Below are 26,457 nucleotides of genomic sequence, written 5' to 3'. Positions count from 1 at the left end.
TACTTAACACGTAAGAGGATTCCTTTCATTCCTTGTCATTCTCTATCTGTGGATGCAGGGGCACTGGGAGGAGGGGCTCTGCTCCTTTACCTACAAGTGCAAAATAAATAGAAACCTTTATTTACTTAGACGCTATTAAATATTAGCATTTAAAACTAGCGTTCTATAAGAATATTTACGCAACCGGTTAGTCTTAGATAAAGCATATTTGATTGAATTTACTCCTACAGTATGTGTCCATTAATACATTCACTAACAATCAGGTCCTTATATGTACTGTACTCAAAGCGGTCGTTATTTATTTTATTTAGTAAATATCAGGTATCGGGTATTATTCATTCATTCATTCATTCATCTTCTACCGCTTATCCGAACTACCTCGGGTCACGGGGAGCCTGTGCCTATCTCAGGCGTCATCGGGCATCAAGGCAGGATACACCCTGGACGGAGTGCCAACCGATCGCAGGGCGCACACACACTCTCATTCACTCACACAATCACACGCTAGGGACAATTTTTTTCCAGAGATGCCAATCAACCTACCATGCATGTCTTTGGACCGGGGGAGGAAACCGGAGTACCCGGAGGAAACCCCCGAGGCACGGGGAGAACATGCAAACTCTACACACACAAGGTGGAGGTGGGAATCGAACCCCGACCCTGGAGGTGTGAGGCGAACGTGCTAACCACTAAGCCACCGTGCCCCCCTGTATCGGGTATCAGTGCAGGATTATTAAAGTACTATTATTGTAAACTGTTAACACATTATTAAACACAACATGGCTTGAGTTAGCATAAAAATGACATCCTTCATTTATATGATTCAATATGTTCATATTTATCTTTTCTATTGTTCTTTCATGCTACTTGTTAATACATTATTATATATATATCCTTATGCTCCAAAGTATCCGACCTTTGACCTTAGTAGAGATCTTTTTTTATACAAGTAACTTGAATTTAGATTTAATGCTATTATGAATTAGGGAATACTTTGAATGATGTTTTTCAAATAGCACTTTTTCAGTGATGGTTCAAGCCTGTCCTTTGTTGAGTAAAATATATTAAAATGGAGCATAACTTTGTAGGAAAAGTGTTTCCATGAAGATTATACTGCCATCTAGAGTTTAGAGCACAACCATACAGGTAAGGTACAGTATGTAGTCGGCATTATAATTCCCATATGTGCTAGTTAAAAAACATAAAGGCCAAAGTAGTACCAATGTTACAAGAAAATAATCAACGATAGTAAGCCAGATATGAAGCAGAGTTATTAACACTCCAATGTTTACTATTAACACTATTAGCACTCCAACACTGATTATTTTCCTGAAGTCCTGAAGTTTTATTCCTCTTATACCACCAAAATTTATATTACTAATTGCCATATCTCTTTGTTTGAACATTAAACATTTATCTCTTTGTTTGAACATTTAATGTTCTAATAATTGTTTGTTGTTGGTGGTCTTTATGCTGCTCCAGTTATTAAACACATATTTATGCTTTACATAACTTTTATTTAGTCAGACATTTTTTTTTTTTACAATGTCACTTACAGGTCAACAGATTTATTTATTTATTTATTTATTTATTTTTATTATTTTGACACAATTTCCCATTTTGTCACAAATTATTCAATTGTCCAAAACACTTTCAAAGTTGATTTTATATATATATATATACTGGATGCTACTGGATGCTTGAATTCTTTCATGGGTCTATTAAGTATCTATCTATCTATCTATCTATCTATCTATCTATCTGTCTATCTATCTATCTATCTATCTGTGAAAAGTCTAATTGGGAAAAAGAAGAACATTGAAACTAGGTGGGTGTTTACAGTTGAAATGTATTTTAAGTGCACACATGGACAAAGAAAAATAACCACAAGAGAAAGCTAAAGAAAGATTAATCAGATATGTAGTAGCCATGTTAGAAAGTTGAATATGTTAAGCCACAAGTAACACACAATCACAGGCAAGTGCTCTACCATAACAAACATAAAACACATCACATATTTAAATGAATTACAGCGTGTACCATGTACAATAATTAATCATATTTAGACTTGAGACAGAGTGAAGGAGTGGTATAAGGTTTAGTATGTAAACTTACAACATCATTAGTAAACATCTATTAAAGTAAAAACTCACCACTGTTAGTAAAAGCATAAAAACTAGAGCGAATAATTAGAATAATTATGTAACAATGCATTTTATAAGTACGTAATACTTTCATGGAGTGCACATTTATAACGAATTAACTGACAACGTATGTTTGGAATTAAATTCTTCGAAAGAAATCATTTTAATTATGTTCAGCCTATGCTAATTACATTGTATAAATATTTCTACTATTTTAAACATTTGCAAATGTCACAGTTACATATTTCCCAGTATAATGAGCCAAATATCTGCTGTTAATCAGAAATAAAAAATAAAATGATATTTTCTGAAGATTTAAAAACCATTACATGTACAGTATATCATAGTCAACTCCAATTAATTATCAAGTTTTGAATATTGACCTCAGTCTTATACTCAAAATGTCAAAAATGTAACTTACACTAATCCCTTCTCTCTAATTGTGAATTGAAACAAAGATCATCTTTAAGTCAAGTTTACTCACAATTCTTATTGTATAACTTAGAAAGTGTAACATTAGAGCTCTTGTAACTAAACTGATAGCTAAATCAAAGTCTGTATATGTACGTATATGTCTATGTTAATTTCATTTCAATTTACACATAGACTTGCTCACAAAGAACTGCTGAGAAAATAGACATCTACAAATCAGTATTTAAAATGATCAATAACTGAAATCAGCTAACGAAGTTCTAAAAACTTTTACTGAATAACAAATCTACTAATTTACTGAAGGGAAACAATTAAGTCTTTAATACCAATTGCTATTCTTATCACATATACTTCCAGTTTATACGTACACACATAATGTCTTTTGATTTTACACTTATAAATATGACCAAAACGTATGTATTAAAAAGATAAATAAAGATAGGTTTAACAAAATAGATAGGTAAACTTGATTCAAGATGTTTATAGTAAGAATCAATAATTAATCCCTTTTTTCACAGCATTGTAGTATTATAACACGTCATTTGATTGGATACACCATATGTGAGCACCGTCGCCTTTTTTATGCGAGTTATTATGTGCTGTATACATGGGGTTGCTGTTTTTCTTTTTTCTGTTTTTCTTGTCTCCTTTTATATGTCTCCAAACTTTGTTTGGTTCATGATTTGGTCAATCATGATGTGTATTCGCAAACCAGCAGTGTTTGCAGAGAAGTAGAACTGTATCCCGATGCTCCCAGCACCGTGCTTCACTGCAGATGGCGTTCTTAAGGTTCAGGTGCAATCCTCACTCACTCACTCTCACTCATTTTCTACCGCTTATCCGAACTACCTCGGGTCACGGGGAGCCTGTGCCTATCTCAGGCGTCATCGGGCATCAAGGCAGGATACACCCTGGACGGAGTGCCAACCCATCACAGGGCACACACACACACTCTCATTCACTCACGCAATCACACACTACGGACAATTTTCCAGAGATGCCAATCAACCTACCATGCATGTCTTTGGACCGGGGGAGGAAACCGGAATACCCGGAGGAAACCCCCGAGGCACGGGGAGAACATGCAAACTCTACACACACAAGGCGGAGGCAGGAATCGAACCCCCAACCCTGGAGGTGTGAGGCGAACGTGCTAGGTGCAATCCTTCTCTTTTTATTCTTTCTGAAGAGCTGAAATATTGGCAAAGAGTTTTTTTGTGTTTGAGTATATAATTCCAAATATTTTCTTATTTATTTAAATATGATTATGTGCACGTCTGTGCTTTTTGTATCAGAGGAGTTAAGTGTAAGATGAAGGCATGTTATTGTTGTGCTTGTTGTTCCTGCTGCTTTCAGGTTGTCCTTCAGCTCTTTTCCAGTGATTTCTGGCGTCTCTCTTATCTTCCTTATCATCAGTTTTAGGGATTGTTGTAAAATCTTGTGGTTCCCTGAACTTTTCAACTTTACGTCATCAAAACAATCGTTCTGACCAGGATGTTAATGTTCTTTGCTGAAGCTCTGCACCAATTTCCATTTAAGTGATGTTTACGATTTTTGTTTCTGAGAACTTTTGGAAGCTTATTCAATTTCAGTTGTTACTTGTTGCATGAAATGTGAAATTTTCTCAAAAGCATTGGTCATTTATAATAATGTCACTTTTTTTGTAGCATGAATTAAATTTCCTTGTAGGGTTCGTGTGTGTGTGTGTGTGTGGGTGTGTGTGTGTGTGTGTGTGTGTGTGGATGTGGGTAGGAATACATATTTTTGTTCAGATTTATAATCAAAAAGACATTATATGTGGAAATATATGAGTTGGAAGTATATTAAATATTAACAAAAATATTACTACTACTAAGAATTTATTTATTTATTTATTTATCTATCTATTTATTTATTTATTTATTTATTTATTTATTATCCCCTCGTTGTATTTAAGGTCCACTTAGAAAAGATCAGCTAATGTTTAAAATCTAATAACTTACAACCATTATTTGGTTCTTACAGTCTAACGTGTTTTAAATCGTAAATTATTTCATAAACAAAATATTTTTCAGGTCTAATTTATAGCATTGGGGGTGAAATATTTCACTCTGCACCTGAACTGTTTTACCTCCAGCAAACCCCTGAGGGTTTTTCCTTACTGTACAATATGATGAGGACTATCACAATTTATGTTATTTGTTTCCTTTTGAGCAGCCTGATGCACCAGGGTACAAGTCATTACCTCATATGTTATGCAACTCACAGTATTTGACTTTTTTCACAATTCTTTCTGAGCACTTCTTTGAATTTTTAAAAGCGGTTCTTTAGTCATTTCAGCCTCAGCAGTCCAGTGGCTCCATCACCTCCATGACAACGGTACGAGGACCGGTGAGAATGAGATGACTGACGGTCCGATAGTCCATCTCCAAGACATTCACTCCGTTCACACACACTACAAACTGACATACCTTAACACACACACAAACACACACACACACACACATCATATTCACATGTTAGATCTATTACAGTGTCAACCAGCTTATGTGCAAAGGCTTTGTCGATATATAACTATGTAATTTCATCCTTAGAAATAAAATAGCTTTAAATTTTAAAAAATATAAACATAAATCTATACCAATAACCTGGATGCATAAGTTTGCACACCCATGTATAAGTGACCTTAGAGAGCTTATACAGCATGTACAGTATCTCGCTGTTGATGAAAGAATTTCCAAAACACAGAACTCCATCATGAACAAGAGGAGAAAACGTGGGACCACAGAGACATTTCCAGTAACAGGACGTCTTTCCAAAACTTATAAAAAAGGACAAGATGAAAGCTTATCATGGAAGCTTGGCTGATGCGCAATATTAAAGGAGCTGTAAGTATTCATGCACTTTTGCTCTACAGGTAAGCAGGGGCTAGACAAAAACTCTTTCAAATTAAACACACACACACACACATTTATGCCTGCTGTTATGGTGTGATTACATTTAAACCATTTGGGCATAATTCTAAATGTTTGTATATCTCTAGACAAATAAAACCTGGGTGTAGGTTTTCATTCTAACCAACCACTTGATTGTCTAACTGAAGGCAAAATCAGCTGATTCACCAGTACACAAACATTCCAATCAACTTACAGGACACTCTGTTGGCTGTCAGTGTGAGACGTGTGTTTTTCTAGTATTACTGCACGAAATATTGTTTGAACGTTCAGTATTCACATACAGTATTTACACTGGTCGGTCGGCGCTGTCTGTTTACTGTTTGTTGTCTTTTGTGTATTGTATTTTTTGTACTTTTTGTATTGTCTTGTAACTTTTTGTCTGCACTGTCTTTTGTCCTGCACTGTCTTTTGTCCTGCACTGTCTTTTGTCCTGCACTGTCTTTTGTCCTGCACTGTCTTGTCTGTCTTGTCTGTCTTGTCCTGTACTGTTTGTACCAGGTTGCACAGTTGCACTTTATGTGGCTAGGACTACTTACAAGTCTTTAGCCCTGTCTTTGTTTTATGTAGCATCATGATCATGCGGAAACGTTGTCTCACTTCACTGTGTACTGCAACAGCTATACAGTATATGGTTGAGATGACAATAAAAGCTTCTTGACTTCTTGACTTCCCTCTGTTGATAATCATCACACAAAATTGTAGTGGTCGAAGATAAACACCTTCACATTTTAGCTGCTTATGAGCAAACACTTCTAAGGCGACATCTTACAGAGCAGAAATGGTCTACGACTATAGTGCCCTTTGTAGTCGAGGTAAAATCTTAAATACTACAGAATACAACAAAATAGGTGCATAGTCTATTTTTTAGCATCTGGTAAAAAGAGTTCTCCAGGTGGAATCAGGTGTGGCTTCTGTTAGATTAGAATGAAAACCTGCACCCTTACTGGCCCCTTTCCTGGTTTCTTCACACATTTTCTACATTGCAGTGTGTCCCACCTTCATTCCGACAGCAGCGGCTGGTCCGCTCGGATCTACAGCCTGAATGTGACATGGACTGCTGCCTCTCACGACAAACCCCCAGCCCACAGCATCCCCGACGATCTACACACAAATACAAAATACCATGCAAGGTTTAGTATTCCTGTCAAGATTTGTGTTACTACTGTATATAGAAGCCTTTATTTTGTGACATAAGCATTCATTCTTCACATATCCCGACTTTTCAGGTTGGGGTCAGAGCACAGGGTCAGCCATGATACTGCACCACTGGAGCACAGAGGGTTAAGGGCCTTGCTCAAGGGCCCAACAGCGGCGGCTTGGCAGTACTGGGGCTTAACCCTGATCCTCCGCTCAACAACACCCCAGAGCCTTAACCACTTGTGCCACTACTGTCCTGAATTTTTGATCAGTATTAAGTACTATATTAAGAAATCCACTCCAGAAAAGCAAAAAAAGTTCAAGAACAAATTTCCTTGCATCCTAAATATCCCTTTGGATCACAGCTAGTTTAGCTCAGTGTGTGTGTGTGTGTGTGTGTAGATACTCACAGTAAATATCCTCTTCAGATATTTCCCTCCAGGTGTCTGTAGCTCTTCTGGACTCACCTGCCTCTTCAAAACTGACACACACACACACACACACACACACACACACACACACACACACACACACACACACACACATGGATGCACACAGACGCATAACTTATAAGCAAGGATTAAAAACATTTTATTGGTTTTTTTTCTGAACAGAAGTGATATTTTTGCTGCTACTGGTTTTCACGTCCACTTCCACACCCTTATACCCCAATAGCTAAGATGTGGTTATATCAAAATAAACAAATACTATAATAACGCATTATTAAGGCAGAATAGATGGCTGCACTTATTATAGGAAGCCTAGGGGATAAATAAAACCAAAACACACCTCACACAGATGTTTCTGACTCACGGCTGGTCAGGTGATTGGTCAAGTGACTGTCACACACGTTCAGATTGAACTGTATGTGTGCTTTACACAAAACACACCAAAACACACTAACACACACCAAAACACACCAACACACACCAACACACACCAACACATAAATCTCTTAATGATGAAGAACGAAACAGAGAGCGGAGGAGGGAGATCAAATACTGTACACTGGTGTTAAAGCATGCACACACACACACAAACACACACACACCCTTACACATACACACATCTCACACATTTACACACATATATAAACAAACACACACTCAAACACTCTTACACATACACACATCACACACACATACACACAAACAATCTTACACATACACACATCACACACAGATACACACAAACAATCTTACACATACACACATCACACACATACACACAATCTTACACATATACACACACATGTACACACATATATAAACACACACACAAACACCTACACACTCACACACACACATACACGCACAAACAACCTTTCACAAACACACATATACACACTCACACACACAAACTCACACACACACACACACACACATCTGCACATACACACAAACACTCTTATACATACACATACATGCATCTACACACACACACACCTGACTTTGGGTTATTGAGCACAGGAGAATCATTGTAATACCCATCACTCCTGTTACCATGACAATTCTGAGAGGCGACCTTCTCATGTTTGGATGGCCCATCTGAGAGAGAGAGAGAGAGAGAGAGAGAGAGAGAGAGAGAGAGAGAGAGAGAGAGAGAGAGAGAGAGAGGAAAGGTGAGCATAAAAAGTTGTGAAGGTGAATCAAATATAGCAGGTTTATTTGAATCCATTAACGTTCCTGTAGTCAGATATAACCAACAAGAGCGGAAAACAAGGGGAAATAGAAGAAAAAAGAAAAGAAGACACATAAAGAGGACATCTTTATATCTCAGACTGTCAGAAAACAGACAGATATAAAGAGAAGGGAGAGAGGAAAGGAATCGAAGAAAGGCAAAAAAAAATTTGCAGAAAGTATATTTGTTTTTGTTTACTGATATCAGTAATGCATAAAAGACACTGTCATATTGTCAAGACTTCTAAAAGTGACAGTTATTTTACAGATCAGTTCATCTTTTCATCATTACACTAGATTCTCTTATTTATTTCAGAAATATATTAAAGAATGCTGACCTATTGACACTGTTATTGACTGACCCTTATTCACAGTTTGCTAATGCTGAACATCCTGTAAACACACTCAGAACAAATAAATATATGTATATGTGTGTGTGTGCGTGTGCGTGTGTGTGTGTGTGTGTGTGTGTGTGTGTGTGTGTGTGTGTGCGTGTATGTGTGTGTGTTTAGACCAACCTGCTGTGCGAGGTCCCATTCTGCGCTCACCTTACCTTCATCAACTACAGACCTAGAGCTTTACAGATGTATGAGGAGTGTGTGGGAAGGTCTGTGTCAGGTGTACAGGAGCGTGTGTGTGTGTGTGTGTGTGTGTGTGTAAATGTTTAAACTACAGAGTACACAGTGTGGTGGTGGAGGAGCTTCAGCGTCTGGTTGCCAGGTTCTGACAGGATGAGATAAGAAGTGAACACACTCTCTTTATGCTTCTTTTTTGTCCTTAAAGCACACACACACACACACACACACACACACACACACACACACACACACGTTGTTTTTGTTCCGCTGTGTATCCCAGTTTGTACTTGCTTTGAGATAAAAAAAAAAGAAAGAAAAGCTCAGTGACGCATGAGCAACATTACATGATCCAGGAGGACCTTGTGACCATCATCACCATCATCATCTTCATTACCTTTATCAGTGTTGGTACCACTGATGATGGCCAGCTGTACACTTCATCTTCCTCATCATCATCATCATCATCATCATCATCATCATCATCATCTCAACCAGGTGACCTTTAACCTAATTACAGGCGTTCATATTACTTGCCAATAACAAACAAAATAAACAGTCCAGGAAGTCAGACACTGATCAATGTAACACCTAATACACACACACACACACACACACACACACACACACACACACACAGTGAGTTTACTTTGTGACAGGGTTAGAGGAGAATGTGTGTCGTGTAAGGATGTTTCAGGGTCATCTTGCCACACGCTGCAGCTGTAACCATCGATATCTGAGAGTTAAATGATAAGGACAGGAAAATAACAGCGAGAAAGACAGAGAGAGAGAGAGAGAGAGAGAGAGAGAGAGAGAGAGAGAGAGAGAGAGAGAGAGAGAGAGAGAGAAAGTGTGAGAGAGAGAGAGCAGGAGAGTGAGAGAGAGCAAGAGAGTGAGAGAGAGAGAGAGAGAGAGAGAGAGAGAGAGAGAGAGAGAGAGAGTGAGAGAGAAAGTGAGAGAGAGAGCGAGAGAGAGAGAGAGAGAGAGAGAGAGAGAGAGAGAGAGAGAGAGAGGGAGAGAAATCTATCTATCTATCTATCTATCTATCTATCTATCTATCTATCTATCTATCTATCTATCTATCTGTCTGTCTGTCTATCTATCTATCTATCTATCTATCTATCTATCTATCTATCTATCTATCTATCTAATCTATGCATGCATGTTTGGTGTGTGTTCTCAGTAATGTTAAAAACACACCACTAATGTTAAAAATGCTGTAGGTACCAGGACACACTGGGCTCACTGATACCTTTTAGACAGTGGTGTGGTAGCTCAGGTGGTTGAGGCTCTGGGATGTTGATTGGAAGATCAGAGTTCAAGCCCCATCTCTGCCAGGCTGCCATTATTGGGCCCTTGAGCAAGGCCCTTAGCCCGTGCTCTGACCACAACCTCCAAATGTGGGATATGCATATGAATGTATGTGTGACAAAATAAAGGTTTCTGTGTGTAGATGATTGCTGTGTGTAGAGTATGTTGTAGGCTGCAAGTATTGGATTAATTGTGTGTGTGGTTTTAGAACCTAGGATTAATCTAGGATTCAGAACCGTCTAGTTGCCACCATTGGGTTGTTGAGTAAAGCTGTTACTCCTCTCTGGACCAGGGGTGCTGTATCATAGCTGACCCTGTGCTCAGATCTTTTCCTGTACTGTTTGCTATCTGCTTAGGCGAGCTGCTAAGGAGAAAACAAATCTTGGCAGTGCCATTACCATAATTGTAATTCAGATTACAGGCAGCAGAGAGTGCTAAAAGATATTCAAGAGAAATAAAGAGGCTCAAGAGAATAACTGAGTTGAACTGGTTTCTTCCAGTTGTAGATTTTAGATCGCTTGTTGGTTTTGGGATTTTCAAATGCGTTTGTGTTGTTGTTGTTGTTGTTGTTGTTGTTGTTGTTAAATTCTCTAATCTGATTGGTCAGAAGTAGGTGGCCAGTTAGGGACTTTTCAACACGCATTCGAATGTTTATTCCGTTCTTAGTGTATGCAGAATTTTCCTGGACTCATGAGGAACAGCAGAGAAACACTCCGAGCTTAAAAACTGCCTAAAGTTTTATTTGATGTCTGTTGCAACGTTAGCTGTATTGATCTACATGGTCAGAGATCTGAGGAATAAAGTCTCACTAAAACAAATAAGTTTGAAATCCACTACACCATGGTCTTGACTTTCTTTCTCACTTGTGTAGCCATGTTGACGTAATATATATATATATATATATATATATATAGTATATGCTTATATATACATTATATATATATGTGTGTGTGTGTATATACATAGAGTATATGCTTTTATATATATATATACATATATATATATATATATATATATATATATATATATATATATATATATATATATATATATATATATACATATATACATATATGTATAATCTAGCCATGGGGGTCACAGTCCAGTGACTTCTGTGCCGGTCCCAAGCCCGGATAAATAGAGAGGGTTGCGTCAGGAAGGGCATCCGGCATAAAACATTGCCAAATCTAACCATGCGAGTTGTCAGTAAGAATTTCATACCGGATCGGTCGAGGCCCGGGTTAACAACGACCGCCATCGGCGCCGTTGACCTACAGGGCGCCGGTGGAAATTGGGCTACTGTTGGTCGAAGGAGTAGAGGAGGGAGGAGAGTGCACAGACAGAGAGAGAAGAGGAAAGGTAAGAGTGTAGGACTGAGAATAGGGACTCTGAATGTTGGTACTATGACAGGGAAAGGTAGAGAGCTGGCTGATATGATGGAGAGAAGGAAGGTGGATATACTGTGTGTACAGGAGACCAAGTGGAAGGGTAGCAAGGCTCGTAGTATAGGAGCAGGATTCAAGCTGTTTTATTATGGTGTGGATAGTAAGAGAAATGGGGTAGGTGTGGTCCTGAAGGAGGAGTTTGTGAGGAATGTTCTGGAGGTGAAGAGAGTGTCAGACAGGGTGATGAGTCTGAAGTTAGAGATTGAAGGGGTGATGTTGAATGTTGTTAGTGGTTATGCCCCACAGGTAGGTTGTGAGTTAGAGGAGAAAGAGAGATTCTGGTGTGAATTCGATGAGGTGATTGAGAGTATTCCCACGGGCGAGAGAGTGATGATAGGAGCAGATTTTAATGGACATGTTGGTGAGGGGAACACAGGTGATGAGGAGGTGATGGGCAAGTTTGGAGTTAAGGAAAGGAACCTTGAAGGACAGATGGTAGTAGACTTTGCTAAGAGGATGGACATGGCTGTGGTTAACACGTATTTTCAGAAGAGGGAGGAACATAGAGTGACTTACAAGAGTGGAGGTAGGAGAACACAGGTAGACTACATCCTTTGTAGAAGAGGCAATCTGAAAGAGATTAGTGACTGTAAAGTGGTAGTGGGAGAGAGTGTAGCCAGACAGCATAGGATGGTGGTGTGTAGGATGACTCTGATGGTCTGTAAGAGGAAGAGGTCAAAGATAGAGAAGAAAACTAAGTGGTGGAAGCTGAAAAAGGAGGAATGTTGTGAGGAATTTAGACAGAAGTTGAGGCAGGCTCTGGGTGGTCAGGTAGTGCTGCCGGATGACTGGGAAACTACAGCAGAAGTGATCAGGGAGACAGGGAGAAAGGTGCTGGGTGTGTCATCTGGAAGGAGGAAAGAAGATAAGGAGACTTGGTGGTGGAATGAGGAAGTTCAGGATAGTATACAGAGGAAGAGATTAGCCAAGAAGAAGTGGGATATGGACAGGACTGAAGAGAATAGACAGGAATACAAGGAGTTACAGCGCAGAGTGAAGAGGGAGGTGTCTAAGGCCAAGCAGAAGGCATATGATGAGTTGTACACTAGGTTAGACACTAGAGAAGGAGAGAAGGACTTGTACAGGTTAGCTAGACAGAGGGATCGAGATGGGAAGGATGTGCAGCAAGTTAGAATTATTAAGGATAGAGATGGAAGGGTGCTCACAAGTGAGGAGAGTGTACAGAGGAGATGGAAGGAATACTTTGAGGAGCTGATGAATGAGGAAAATCAGAGGGAAAAAAGAGTAGAAGGGGTGAACTCTGTGGAACAGGAAGTAGATAAGATTAGAAAGGATGAAGTCAGGAAGGCTTTGAAGAGGATGAAAAGTGGAAAGGCAGTTGGTCCTGACGACATCCCGGTAGAGGTCTGGAAGTGTCTAGGAGAGGCAGCAGTGGAATTTTTAACTAGTTTGTTCAACAGGGTATTAGAAAGTGAGAGGATGCCTGAGGAATGGAGAAGGAGTGTGTTAGTGCCGATCTTTAAGAATAAGGGTGACGTGCAGAGTTGCAGTAACTATAGGGGGATAAAGTTGATGAGCCATACAATGAAGTTGTGGGAAAGAGTAGTGGAAGCTAGGTTAAGGAAGGTGGTGGAAATTTGTGAACAGCAGTATGGCTTCATGCCCAGAAAGAGCACAACAGATGCAATTTTTGCTCTGAGAATGTTGATGGAGAAGTATAGGGATGGTCAGAGGGAGTTGCACTGTGTGTTTGTAGACTTAGAGAAAGCGTATGACAGGGTGCCAAGAGAAGAGCTGTGGTACTGTATGAGGAAGTCAGGAGTAGCAGAGAAGTATGTCAGAGTGGTGCAGGACATGTATGAGAGGAGCAGGACAGTGGTGAGGTGTGCTGTAGGTCAGACAGAGGAGTTTACAGTGGAGGTGGGACTGCATCAGGGATCGGCTCTGAGCCCCTTCCTGTTTGCTATAGTGATGGACCAGTTGTCAGAGGAGGTCAGACAGGAGTCTCCTTGGACGATGATGTTTGCAGATGACATTGTGATCTGTAGTGAGAGCAGGGAGCAGGTGGAGGAAAACCTGGAGAGGTGGAGGTTTGCGCTGGAGAGAAGAGGAATGAAAGTCAGTCGTAGTAAGACTGAGTACATGTGTGTGAATGAAAGGGAGAGAAGTGGAATAGTAAGGTTACAGGGTGAAGAGGTGAAGAAGGTACAGGAGTTTAAGTACTTGGGGTCAACAGTCCAGAGTGATGGAGAGAGTGGGAAAGAAGTAAAGAAGCGAGTGCAGGCAGGTTGGAGTGGGTGGAGAAAGGTGTCAGGAGTTCTGTGTGATAGGAAAATATCAGCAAGAATCAAGGGGAAGGTGTACAGGACAGTGGTGAGACCGGCCGTGCTGTATGGTTTAGAGACAGTGTCACTGAAGAAGAGACAGGAGTCAGAGCTTGAGGTAGCCGAACTGAAGATGTTGAGGTTCTCTTTGGGTGTGACAAGATTGGACAGGATTAGGAACGAGTACATCAGAGGGACAGCCCATGTTGGACGTTTGGGGGACAAAGTTAGGGAGGCGAGATTAAGATGGTTTGGACATGTTCAGAGGAGGGAGAGTGAGTATATTGGTAGGAGAATGTTGGACATGGAGCTGCCAGGCAGGAGGCAAAGAGGAAGGCCAAAGAGGAGGTATATGGATGTAATTAATGAGGATTTGAAGCTAGTGGGTGCAAGTGTTGAGGATGCAGAAGATAGGGTTAGGTGGAGAGAGATGATTCGCTGTGGCGACCCCTGAAGGGAAAAGCCGAAAGAAGAAGAAGAAGATATACATATATGTATATATATATATATATATATATATATATATATATATATATATATATATATATATATATATATAAGCATATATGCTACATCTCTTTAGACTTGGAGCTCTGTGTGTGTGTGCGTGTGTGTGTGTGTGTAGGCACAGGGATTTGGTAGAAGAAGCCGAGGTCACATTTGCTTGCTTGTTTGTCTGCAGAAGACTCACACACAACTCTAAGGAGACAGTTGTGGGTTTTCTACATGTGAGTAATGTGCTTCCTGTGCATTTTTTTGTGCAACCGTGTTTGCACATCTCTGTTCAAAGTTCACCAGTGGTCTCAAATCTTCCCCTGGTCAAACAGAGATTTGTGTTTGAGCTCAGGATTCATCAGGAGCATGCACCCTGCTCGAGTGGGAAGCTTAACAGGACGATAGCTTCAAAATATCTTATTATTTAGTTTTATTATAATTCTGGTATTAATTAATTCACAGCTTTACTGTACATTATAATTACTGTACGATTTCCTGTTGATGTGTTACATTATACTGTGTAGTTATAAAAAAAACTGCTATTCAATTTCATTCAGTTTTATTCTTATAGTGTTTTTAACAATATACATTGTCTTAAAGCAGCTTTACAGAACATAATAAATACAGAACAAAATGTTTTATATGATACAAAGATTGATATTGTACAAAACTCCAGGATTAATATTAGACTTATATTTAAATATGTTTGTATTTATACCTGATGAATAAGTCTGAGGTGACTGAGGTGAGGAAAAACTCCCTTAGATGGAAGACTAAGAAACCTTGAGAGGAACCAGACTCAAAAGTGAACCTCATCCTCATTTGGGTGACACTGGAAGATGTGATTATAAACTGTTATAAACACCAGAGAGTGTTATTATGAATAATGTCCTTTCTACAATCAGATACAGTTTGACAATTGTGTATTTATTAGGAGGATGTTGTCCTCAAAGGCCACATAGAGTTGCCATCTTCTCCATCAAATACACTCACCTAGTTACTGGGACTCTGTTATACTGATGTTACACTAACTCTTGCTAAATTTCTCCCACCACCCTTTCAACTGATTCATCCCAAAACTATAGTTCCTCCTGAAGCTTCTGCACTACACGTCACTCTGGTTCTGCTGCTGTGGATATTCACACACCCTAAAGACACCTTAAAGAATCTCAAACAAAACAAAACATTTCCTTCGGTGGAAAAGTCTGCAGTCTGTGTGGAAGGACTGCTGATCGTTTCATCACACTGTTTGTTGTTAATTTTCTATACCTGCATACTGTACTTACTATCTGATGTTCATCTCAGTGGTTCCTTTTCACTGTGACTACGCCCGAAAAAAATTGTCCTACATATATATATATATATATATATATATATATATATATATATATATATATATATATATATATATATATATGTAGGACAATTTTTTTCGTGCGTAGTCACAGTGAAAAGGAACCACTGAGATGAACATTAAATAGATGAAACACTATTTAAGTGTTTATATATATATATATATATATATATATATATATATATATATATATATATATATATATATATATATATATATATATATAAACACTTAAATAGTAAACAAGCAACTCATTGTATATACTGAAGAACAAAATTTCTAAACTACTAAACAAGTGCAAGCTAGATATGCGTTTTATATTTACGTGTGTGTGTGCATGTGTGTGTGTTGTGGAGGGACACGAGGGGGATGTGTATGTACACAAAGTGTTTACTGGAAGAGGTCCATGGGTATATGGAGGTGGGCTTAGGTAACCATCCTAAACTCCACATTCTTCTCCGTCTATGAGGAACCAGAGCAGACATACACAAAGCAACACTTTTTTTTTTTTTTTTTAACAAAATCATTCACACATGGCTAGATAAGATTGTTTTCTTAACCTATTTTGTATATCTCAAGGCTCACGCTCTCGGTTTTGGGAAGAACTGAGGAAAACGTTTCTTCCTGATGTCTTCTCAGCGAGGTTTTCTTTGCCTCTGTCGCTTACAGTGCATTCATCAGAGATGTAAATCTACATCTGGATTTTTAAAGAAGTTCCTTGGGGTTCTGTAAACCTTTTTTCAAAAAATGGCTTTATTGTAGAGAGAAATAAATCACTATTCGTCACCAGTAAATCATTATTCATCACTAGATACCAATTGCAAATGACCAAAATCTATGGGTGACAGAACCTGATCACTGATCTCCACTGCCTCACAGTGACCAATCACCATTAATTAAAAATCACATATCACTACTCTCTTATCTTAGACTCACTAACTGATCACCTCTAGTGAACAGCCAATCACTACTCACCACTACCTATAACTGATCTGAATCGTCAACTACTAATCAACAACACATAACAGCCAATTACTGAACACCAGTACCTAACAGCTAATCACTAAATCACTTACAGAACAATACAAAAAAAATGACAAAAGTGTACTATTGTAAAGACAGACAAACAGACAGACAGACAGATAGACAGACAGACAGACAGACAGATAGATAGATAGATAGATAGATAGATAGATAGATAGATAGATAGATAGATAGATAGATACTTTATTGCCATTGCTCAGTACTCAGCAACGAAATGTATGATTGCTATTTAGTGGCTATGATTTTCAGACTTTTCAGAATATACATTATAATGCATTTCAAAACATCTCTTGGTGCAATGTGTTCTTTTCACAAGCCTTCAGTGCTGGGACAAGCGTAGGAGTGGAATCAATATGAAGGGCAAGGTAAAAATGCTGAGTCAATCGATTTAAAATTTTGCTTAGCCATCTCTCTCTCTCTTTTTTTTTTACTTGCACAAGTTACACGAATATTAAAAATAGAAATACAAACAGTATAAAAAAAACATTACAATCACACTCAAAACAATGGGGATATAAGTTGCAAATGAATGGAACAGAATTATTTGTTGGGTAGTCGTAATCTGTGATTGGGTGGTGGGTAGTGGTGATAAGTTATGGAGTGTAAGTTAGTGATGATTAGTGATTGTTAGGTGCTGGCGATTAGTGATTAGCTGTTAGGTACTGGTGTTCAGTAATTGGCTGTTATGTGTTGTTGATTAGTAGTTGACAATTCAGATCAGTTATACAGTAGGTAGTGGTGAGTAGTGATTGGCTGTTCACTAGAGGTGATCAGTTAGTGAGTCTAAGATAAGAGACTAGTGATATTTGATTTTTAAGTAATGGTGATTGGTCACTGTGAGGCAGTGGAGATCAGTGATAGGTTCTGTCACCCTTAGATTTTGGTCATTTTCAATTGTTATCTAGTGATGAATAGTGATTTACTGGTCATGATGATTAGGGATTGGTTGTTAGGTAGTAGTGACTGGTGATTGTTTGTTGTGTGTTAATGAACAGTGGTTGATTAGCTGTAAAAGTTTGGCCCTTAAACAGTAGTGAGAAGCTGAATATTATATAGTAGTGATTTCTAATTAGTTTTTGGGTATAGCTGGTTAGTGATTACCTGTAAACCAGCTTTAATTATTAGTCATTGGACAGTGAAAATCTGTGATTGTCTATAATGTAGTTTTATTTATTAGTCATTGTGGTGTAATTATCAGTAATTCATTTTAAGAGATAAAGAGTGTTTATCAGATTTCTGCTTGAACACGGTGATCAGTGATTGGTCATTGAGTAGTAGTATTAAATGAATTGTTGGGTAGTGGTAATGAGATGACTGATCATTAAACAGTAGTGATCAGTGAATGTTTATTTGGTAGTGTAGTAGTTGTTATCAGAAATTGTTCAATGGGTAGTGGTGATAAGTGATTGGTTGTAAAGTGTTTGTATATTCCCTGGTGGGTGATCAGTAACTGAACACATTGGGTAGGAGTAACCAATTAGCAATATTTGGGTAGTGTGTTAAACAGTGATTTGGTGATTGATGATCAAAGACAGATGATTGGTTAGTAGTGATCAGTGATTACACATTAACCACTGGTAATATAACTCTGTGTGGTGTGTGTGTGTGTGTGTGTGTGTGTGTGTGTGTGTGAGAGGGGGGGAGAGAGAGAGAGAGAGAGAGAGAGAGAGAGAGAGAGAGAGAGAGAATAAAGAAAATGAAAGAGATCTGCTATCAGAACAGTACATATCTGCTTCCCACACCCTGAGTGTGTGTGTGTGTGTGTAACATTGATACAACTGAACAGGTGAGGGTGAAAGGCCTTGCTCAAGGGCCCAAAAGTGTCAAATACTACTACTACTACTACTACTACTACTACTACTACTACTACTAATAATAATAATAATAATAATAATAATAATAATAATAATAACAATAACAATTATTATTATTATTATTATTATTATTATTGTTGTTGTTGTTGTTGTTGTTGCTGTTGTTGTTATTTATTATTATTATTATTATTATTATTAGTAGTAGTAGTAGTAGTAGTAGTAGTAGTAGTAGTAGTAGTAGTAGTAATAGTAGCAGTTATTTTTGAGTTCCAGTATTAAACACTTTAGTATTAAAAGCCCTTCAGAGGTCATTTCTGTCCCGATTTGTCCTGCATAACAAACGCTGAGTCGTGTTTATACAACTCCTGCGTCTCAGTGCGGGAGCTGCACGCGCGATCGTTACTGTGCGCGCATTGGCTGGCTGAGAAATGCGCACGTGGGTCAGGGTAAACAACAAGCCAGTGCGCCCCCGTGCGTGTCCGGTCAGCGGAACCTCGGTAAAGCCTCGCGGACTTTACTGGTGCACAGACACGGCGGAACAATGCTGCTCGGAAAGCTGGTACGGTAAGACGAACGGTTATTAGTGTCTAATGCAGCGTCTAATCAGAGCGCGAGGTGTTCACTCTGCGGTTTAGGACAATGTTCATTCATTCACTGCACTGATAGCACAGCTGTAATGTTCTCATTCATAACGTTTCTACAATGTTTACTAAGTCATCATGCGTTTGTGGCTGTAGCTCTGACACCTGAGACATGACTTCTGCTGAGATTTCACAAGATTTACACAGATTACTGAAGATCATTTAATGTGTAGCCATATAACATATAACACCATGTTGGTCTTATAGAAAAGGGGGAAGAGGGAGAGGAAGAGAGAGAGAGAGAGAGAGAGAGAGAGAGAGAGAGAGAGAGAGAGAGAGAGACACAGGGAGAACTAGAAAGAGAGAGAGAGAGAGAGAGAGAGAGAGAGAGAGAGAGAGAGAGAGAGAGAGAGAGAGAGAGAGAGAGAGAGAGAGAGAGAGAGAGAGAGAGAGAGAGAATGAGAGAGAGACACAGAGGGAGAACTAGAAAGAGAGAGAGAGAGAGAGAGAGAGAGAGAGAGAGAGAGAGAGAGAGAATGAGAGAGAGACACACACAGAGAGAGAAATAGAGAGAGAGAGAGCAAAAGAGAGAGAGAAAGAGAGAGACACACAGAGAGAAATAGAGAGAGAGAGACACAGAGAAATATATAGAGAGAGAAAGAAAGAGAGAGGGAGAGAGTGAAAGAGAGGGAGAGGGAGAGAGAGAGAGAGAAAGAACTGTATTCTTGCAGAAATGCTGTCATTTTATTATAATAAAGGATAACTCAGAAACATTCCTATATATGCCACAACTGAACAATGTGGACAGCTGAACAAAAACATTTTAAATACGGAAAGCGGCAGAAAAGTAAATGTCTTCTTCATTTCAGCGATTTATATTTAGTTTAACTGTTTATAGTAAATTTACATCCATACTGAAGCCTGTTATTCATAATTAGAATAAATGATGAGTTTAAAATATTACAGACCGAATATTACATAAAGACAACAAATTGTCCATACAGCAAACCACAACTACTGACAAAATTGATTAAAAATTGCATCCTGTATTTTTATCTGTTTTTTTCCCCTAGCTGTTTACTTTAATTTAATTAAACTATTTTACACGAAGTGATTTTTTTATTTTTATTTTAGCTTTTTGATTTCCTCCTCATTTTTATTTCTAATTTTTTTTTATTACATCCAAATTAATTTAAACTTTTTTTTTTTTCACTTTTCAGCACAGTTAAAGGAGAAAGATTTTAAACATAACTTCTGAAAATAAAACTCATCAAATATCAAATAAAACTGCATCTCATTAAAAGAGTTCCCACGGTAACAGGATGCCTTTGTCCACCATATGTAATTTGTAATGCTACTTAAGCATAAGTAGGTGAAAAAATATGGCTACCGTTAGCTACTATGACGTCATAACCGATTTTCCCTCTCCCTGCCATTACAGGCCACGCCCATCAGAATTTTAATCACTTGCTTATTTCCTGTTTCTGGAAGATAGAATCACGTAATTTACACTTCGCGAAGTCTTGCCAATAGATATTTGTTACTTAAATTCGTATTCATTGTTTTAATTATTGATTGCTTTACCTGTGTCTGAACATTTGCCTAGCATGAAAAAACTGGCATATATATGTCTATATATACTTTATGTATTAATAATATCGAGTCAACATTAAGTTTCTAATCAAGCTGTTCTTCTATTGCTTCTACAAATGCGCTTTTAACAATAGACATTGCGTTAAAGCAACTTTATAGGAATCTAAACATTGAGAATAAGTTTCAAATATACATTTATTTGTATCCCTACTCATGTATATACAGCATTAGAAAGGAAATTATTAATACATTTCTTGCTTGAATTGTGTAAATTGATTGAATTCTGTAAAGATATAACATTAGGAAATCAAGCCGGGATGTTAGCGTTATATTAATGCAGTTAAAATGCACGTGTTACAATAGTGCAGCTGTAATGGAGCTGTTGCAAAGTGTCTGTGACCTGAATTCGATCCTTTGAGTTTGATTTTGTTCGCGTTATTGAAAATAAATTCAAATGAATTTTTGGTCACATAGACCAAGATACACATTATGACATGCAGTGAATTGCAAAATCAGAAACACTACTTTTATATCAAAAGCAGTGTTCATGCAACTTCATTCAATCATGAAACCTTTTGCATCAGTGCTGTTTGTTTGAACATTGAAGTCTGACTGTGTTTGACCTTTTGCCTGCTTCTGTACTACGACTTTGGATTGTGTCCCTAAAAAACTTTACATGTGGACCATCAGGCCATGAGACAGAGAATCGATATCTTGCCATGGCAGCAGCATTTTACTTTACATTATCTGTATCATATATATATGGCCTGACCTGCAGGAACAGAAATCAGCTCATGTAGAAGAATGAAACAGAATCCTTTATTTTGTCTCAAAAACATTACAGCACAGAGAAATTCTTTCTTTACATGTCCCGACTTTTGGAGGTTGTGGTCAGAGCACAAGGTCAGTCATGATACAGCACCACTGGAGCAGTGAGTATTAAGGGCCTTGCTCAAGGGCCCGACAGTGTCAGCTTTTAGTGCTGGGGCTCAAACCCTGAGTCTCTGATCAACACCCCAGAGCCTTAACCACTTGCCCCTATGGCCCCCACATGTTGTACCACAAACTGTTCTTTTTGTCCATGTTTCCAGGTCTTACATCAGACCTTGATATTTATTCAGAATTTCTAACAATAAATCCATCCAAAAAAAATCACAGTACAGTATTCTGTTTATTTCGTGTCACAATAAATAAATGGACAACATGACCTTTAAACACGGATCCACCAGGAGTTGTGTAAATAATGTCTGATCTTTGCCTTAAATAAAAACAAATCCCTATTTTTTTTTTTTCTCTATCTGCTGTGCATACACAATGTTTTGTTTTACTGTAGCTGCTTTGCTATAAGAATCGGTCAGGTGATCTCTTCAGGGAGGATCGGGACAGAATTGACCTCTGATCTGATCACCTGACCCGGTCAGGTGTTTCCTTGTAATCTCATAACAAGAAGGATTCTTTTTAATCAGATGCAGTATTTTCATAATACAACCATCATGCTGTGTGTTACACGCTAATACACGCTAATGTGTCCAGATTTGCCCTGTTGATGTTGATAGAGCTTGTGAGGGGTTTAAACAATATAAAACACCTTTTATGGGATGCTACAGATTCCTGCTTCATAGTATATTAATACTACTACTACTACTTCTACTACTACTAATACTACTACCACTAATACTAATATTGATACTAATACTACTAATATTACTGCTACTTCTACTACTACTAATACTACTACTTCTACTACTACTACTAATACTACTACCACTAATACTAATATTGATACTAATACTACTAATATTACTGCTACTTCTACTACTACTAATACTAATATTAATACTACTACTACTACTAATAATAATAATAATAATAATAATAATAATAATAATAATAATAATAATAATACTATTACTACTACTAACACTAATACTAATACTAATACTAATATTAATACTAATACTACCAATATTACTACTACTTATACTACTACTAACACTAATACTACTACTAATACTAATACTAATATTAATACTAATACTACCAATATTACTACTACTTCTATTACTACTAATACTAATATTAATAGTAATACTACTACTATTACTACTACTACTACTAATAATAATAATAATACTAAAAATACTACTACTACTACTACTACTAATACTACAAAACTGCTGAGCCGAGTTTCATTAACATTGTTAACTGAAAAGATGTGTCTGGTGTGTGTGTGTGTGTGTGTGTGTGTGTGTGTGTCCAACACCTCTGATCAGGATAGTGCACATTTATTCACTGTCAGTGCTTTCACAGATTAGATTAGATTAGATTAGATTATGCAAGATTACTCATAACTTCAAATACAAGAACAATTATAAAAATGTTCTTGAACTAGGGGGCACGGTGGCTTAGTGGTTAGCACGTTCGCATCACACCTCCATGGTTGGGGGTTCGATTCCCTCCTCCGCCTTGTGTGTGTGGAGTTTGCATGTTCTCCCCGTGCCTCGGGGGTTTCCTCCGGGTGCTCCGGTTTCCTCCCCTGGTCCAAAGACATGCATGGTAGGTTGATTGGCATCTCTGGAAAATTGTCTGTAGTGTGTGATTGTGTGAGTGAATCAGAGTGTGTGTGTGTGCCCTGTGATGGGTTGGCACTCCGTCCAGGGTGTATCCTGCCTTGATGCCCAATGTCGCCTGAGATAGGCACAGGCTCCCCGTGACCCGAGGTAGAAGATGAGTGAGAGTGAGTCAGTTCTTGAACTATGTTGTCCTGTCAGTTTTGTTCCTAACGTTAACGTCTAGTTAAGACCTAAGGTTTAGATTATGTCTTTAGTAAATACTGGCATTTCTGAATTCCTTATTTTCTTATACGTAGATTCGTCTCGGTGATCACAGTTTTTAAAGGAATGTTGCATTATACTTTTATCTCAACTTACTTTACGCAGTTCACACACATGACCCAAAGAGAGTGAAGGTGACAATTACCTTTTATTTCTTTTCATATTAATAAATCAGTAAGAAATGAAAACATAGCAAGCAGAATAATTTACATACTTGGTGTAATGCATAGAAACAGCCGTACTGTACAGTGGCAGCCTTCAGAAATGTGGGATCAGGGAGTAAATTTGAACACTGCAATTGTTATATTTATATTTTAGTCATTAAAGATAAGTTTAACCTGTGAATCTCTTCCAGTAAAACCTCTTTGTGTACACACATCCCACTCGTGTCCCTCCAAAACACCCACACACACACACGTGTAAATATACAACCCAAATCTAGCTTGCACTTGTTTTGTAGTTTAGTAATAAACACAAAGAAGATACAACGAACTCTTTCTTCCAGATGCCAAAAAAAATTCATTTCCTTCTGTTTTTGTTGTGTTCATGTTCACCACTGAATGTCTCTGTCATGTCTCACTCCACAGTGGTATTTAATATGAGCTCGTATAAAAGTAGACACTCATTTATTTTATATTTTTGCATATACGTTTCTATCTTCAAAGTAAATGGTGATGTCAAACATATCATATCTTCTCTCTGAGATGCCTCACGTGCTTGTACATAAGAATTTAACATTATTCCTATAGCCACTAAAAACACGTCTCACACTGAAAGCCAGTGTCCTGACTAATTACTCACTCACTCACTCACTCACTCACTCACTCACTCATTTTCTACCGCTTATCCGAACTACCTCGGGTCACGGGGAGCCTGTGCCGATCTCAGGCGTCATCGGGCATCAAGGCAGGATACACCCTGGACGGAGTGCCAACCCATCACAGGGCACACGCACACTCTCATACACTCACGCACTCACACACTACGGACAATTTTCCAGAGATGCCAATCAACCTACCATGCATGTCTGTACCGGGGGAGGAAACCGGAGTACCCGGAGGAAACCCCCGAAGCACAGGGAGAACATGCAAACTCCACACACACAAGGAGGAGGTGGGAATCGAACCCCCAACCCTGGAGGTGCGAGGCGAACGTGCTAACCACTAAGCCACCGTGCCCCTTCCTGACTAATTATTAAAAAAAATTAATTTGTTTATACCGATTGAGAACATCCCATATGTCAACTTCCATTCCTCCGGTGAAACGGTCTGCCAGTGTAAAAAGGGTTACGTCCTCCTGATGCTGCAGATACACATGGAGTCTGAGAGAGGATCATTGTGATTTCCTTGTCAGAATGAATGATGGTATTCTCAGCTACGCTGCAACTTTGTGTGATGTGTTAGCATTACTTTTACAATTAAATGTGTCGTGCGTTGTGGTGTTACTCACTGAATTCCAGAGTAGAATCCTACACTGTAAGGTGAACTGATTTCTTATGAGTAAATTAGACAAGAGCAAAAGAAATCTCAGCTTTAGTCTAGGTTTGAATATAAACTGCAGCATACACTGTGTAGGTGTGTTTGCTCTTACATTAATAAATACCTTCTTTTCTGTCCAGGTTGTTTGTGTTTTCCTGCTGGTGCTCGGACCCCGTGTGTGTGGAGGTTACGTATTTCAGGCAATACAGCCGACAGAAGACAAGGACGAGATTCCTTTAACCCCTAAAAGTGAGACTTTTTTTTCCTTCTATTATGATTGTGAGAGCAAAATACTCATTCTCACATCTGTGTGTGTGTGTGTTTGTGTTTGTCTGTGTGTATTTGTGAGGCAGTTTCCAAATGGGAGAGCACAGCTGGATCATGTAAGGGGCGGTGCTTTGAGCTGGTAGAGGCGGAGCCTCCTGGGTGCAGGTGTGATAATCTGTGTAAGACGTACTATAGCTGCTGCACTGACTTTGATAAACACTGCCTCAAAACCGGTGAGAACTAAATCAATTTTCTTACGAATTTAAAGACATGAACACAGTAAACACAGTGAACAGTGGAGACGTGTGTGTGTTTAGCTGGAGGTTTTGAGTGTACTGCCGAGCGGTGTGGAGAGAAACGAAATGAGGACTACGCCTGCCAGTGTTCAGAGGACTGTTTGGAGAAAGGAGACTGCTGCACAAACTACAAAGCTCTCTGCAAAGGTTAGAGAAATGTAACAAACACACACACACACACACACACACACACGAAAACCTGGGAAAGAGGCTTTAACAGTCAGCGTTCCTCACCTTCGTATTCAAGACTTTAAAATGTACCATATTTGGTTGAACTGTATTAGAAATACATGAGAGCTAGATTAAGCTAAAAGGACACACACTTACATACACACACACTCGCACACAAAAACGCTTGCACAAATACACTCACACACACACTCGCATACATACACTCACACACACACATTTGCACGCACGTGCACACACACACACACACACATACACACACACACACACACACACACCCACTCCCAAGCTATATGCTTATATACTTTTAAAACCTGCAGATGTGTGTGTGTGTGTGTATGTGTGTGTGTGTGTGTGTGTGTAGGTGAGAGTCAGTGGTTGGATGGAGACTGTGAGGAGATTAACGCGCCAGAATGTCCTGCAGGGTGAGTGACAGAATTCTCCCAACACTCACACACACACACACATAGACACAAACATACACACAAATATATACAGGCTATTTATTGCATTTTGTTGAATGAGGCTGTTCAATGTGAGGTGTTTCTATCTAAAGGTACAATCAAAC

The 26,457-nt window shown here is 38.6% G+C and overlaps 1 protein-coding gene and 1 long non-coding RNA gene across 2 annotated transcripts in view; one reads left to right on the top strand and one right to left on the bottom strand.

Annotated features, from left to right (window-relative positions):
• Nucleotides 1-1,726: 1,726 nt before the first annotated feature.
• On the bottom strand, nt 1,727-9,000 carry LOC132857384 (uncharacterized). Its single transcript, XR_009649538.1, has 5 exons — nt 8,847-9,000; nt 8,095-8,196; nt 7,060-7,130; nt 6,509-6,613; nt 1,727-5,026 (listed from the first exon to the last, which is right to left on the bottom strand). It is a non-coding gene; the product is annotated as an uncharacterized LOC132857384 (long non-coding RNA).
• A 10,057-nt stretch (nt 9,001-19,057) lies between these two features.
• Nucleotides 19,058-26,457, top strand: part of enpp2l (ectonucleotide pyrophosphatase/phosphodiesterase 2-like) — a 29,897-nt gene continuing 22,497 nt past the window's right edge. Inside the window, exons 1-5 of the mRNA XM_060886296.1 lie at nt 19,058-19,210; nt 25,278-25,386; nt 25,491-25,637; nt 25,722-25,847; nt 26,254-26,314. Of these exons, the coding sequence (XP_060742279.1) occupies nt 19,193-19,210; nt 25,278-25,386; nt 25,491-25,637; nt 25,722-25,847; nt 26,254-26,314 (461 nt within the window). The 5' untranslated portion in view covers nt 19,058-19,192. The remainder of the gene's footprint in view (nt 19,211-25,277; nt 25,387-25,490; nt 25,638-25,721; nt 25,848-26,253; nt 26,315-26,457) is intronic.

This window comes from Tachysurus vachellii, chromosome 14, assembly GCF_030014155.1.
Source record: "Tachysurus vachellii isolate PV-2020 chromosome 14, HZAU_Pvac_v1, whole genome shotgun sequence".
In the NCBI taxonomy this organism is placed as follows: domain Eukaryota; kingdom Metazoa; phylum Chordata; class Actinopteri; order Siluriformes; family Bagridae; genus Tachysurus; species Tachysurus vachellii.
The sequence above is the reverse complement of the archived record's forward strand: the minus strand, read 5'-3'. Positions and strand labels throughout refer to the sequence as shown.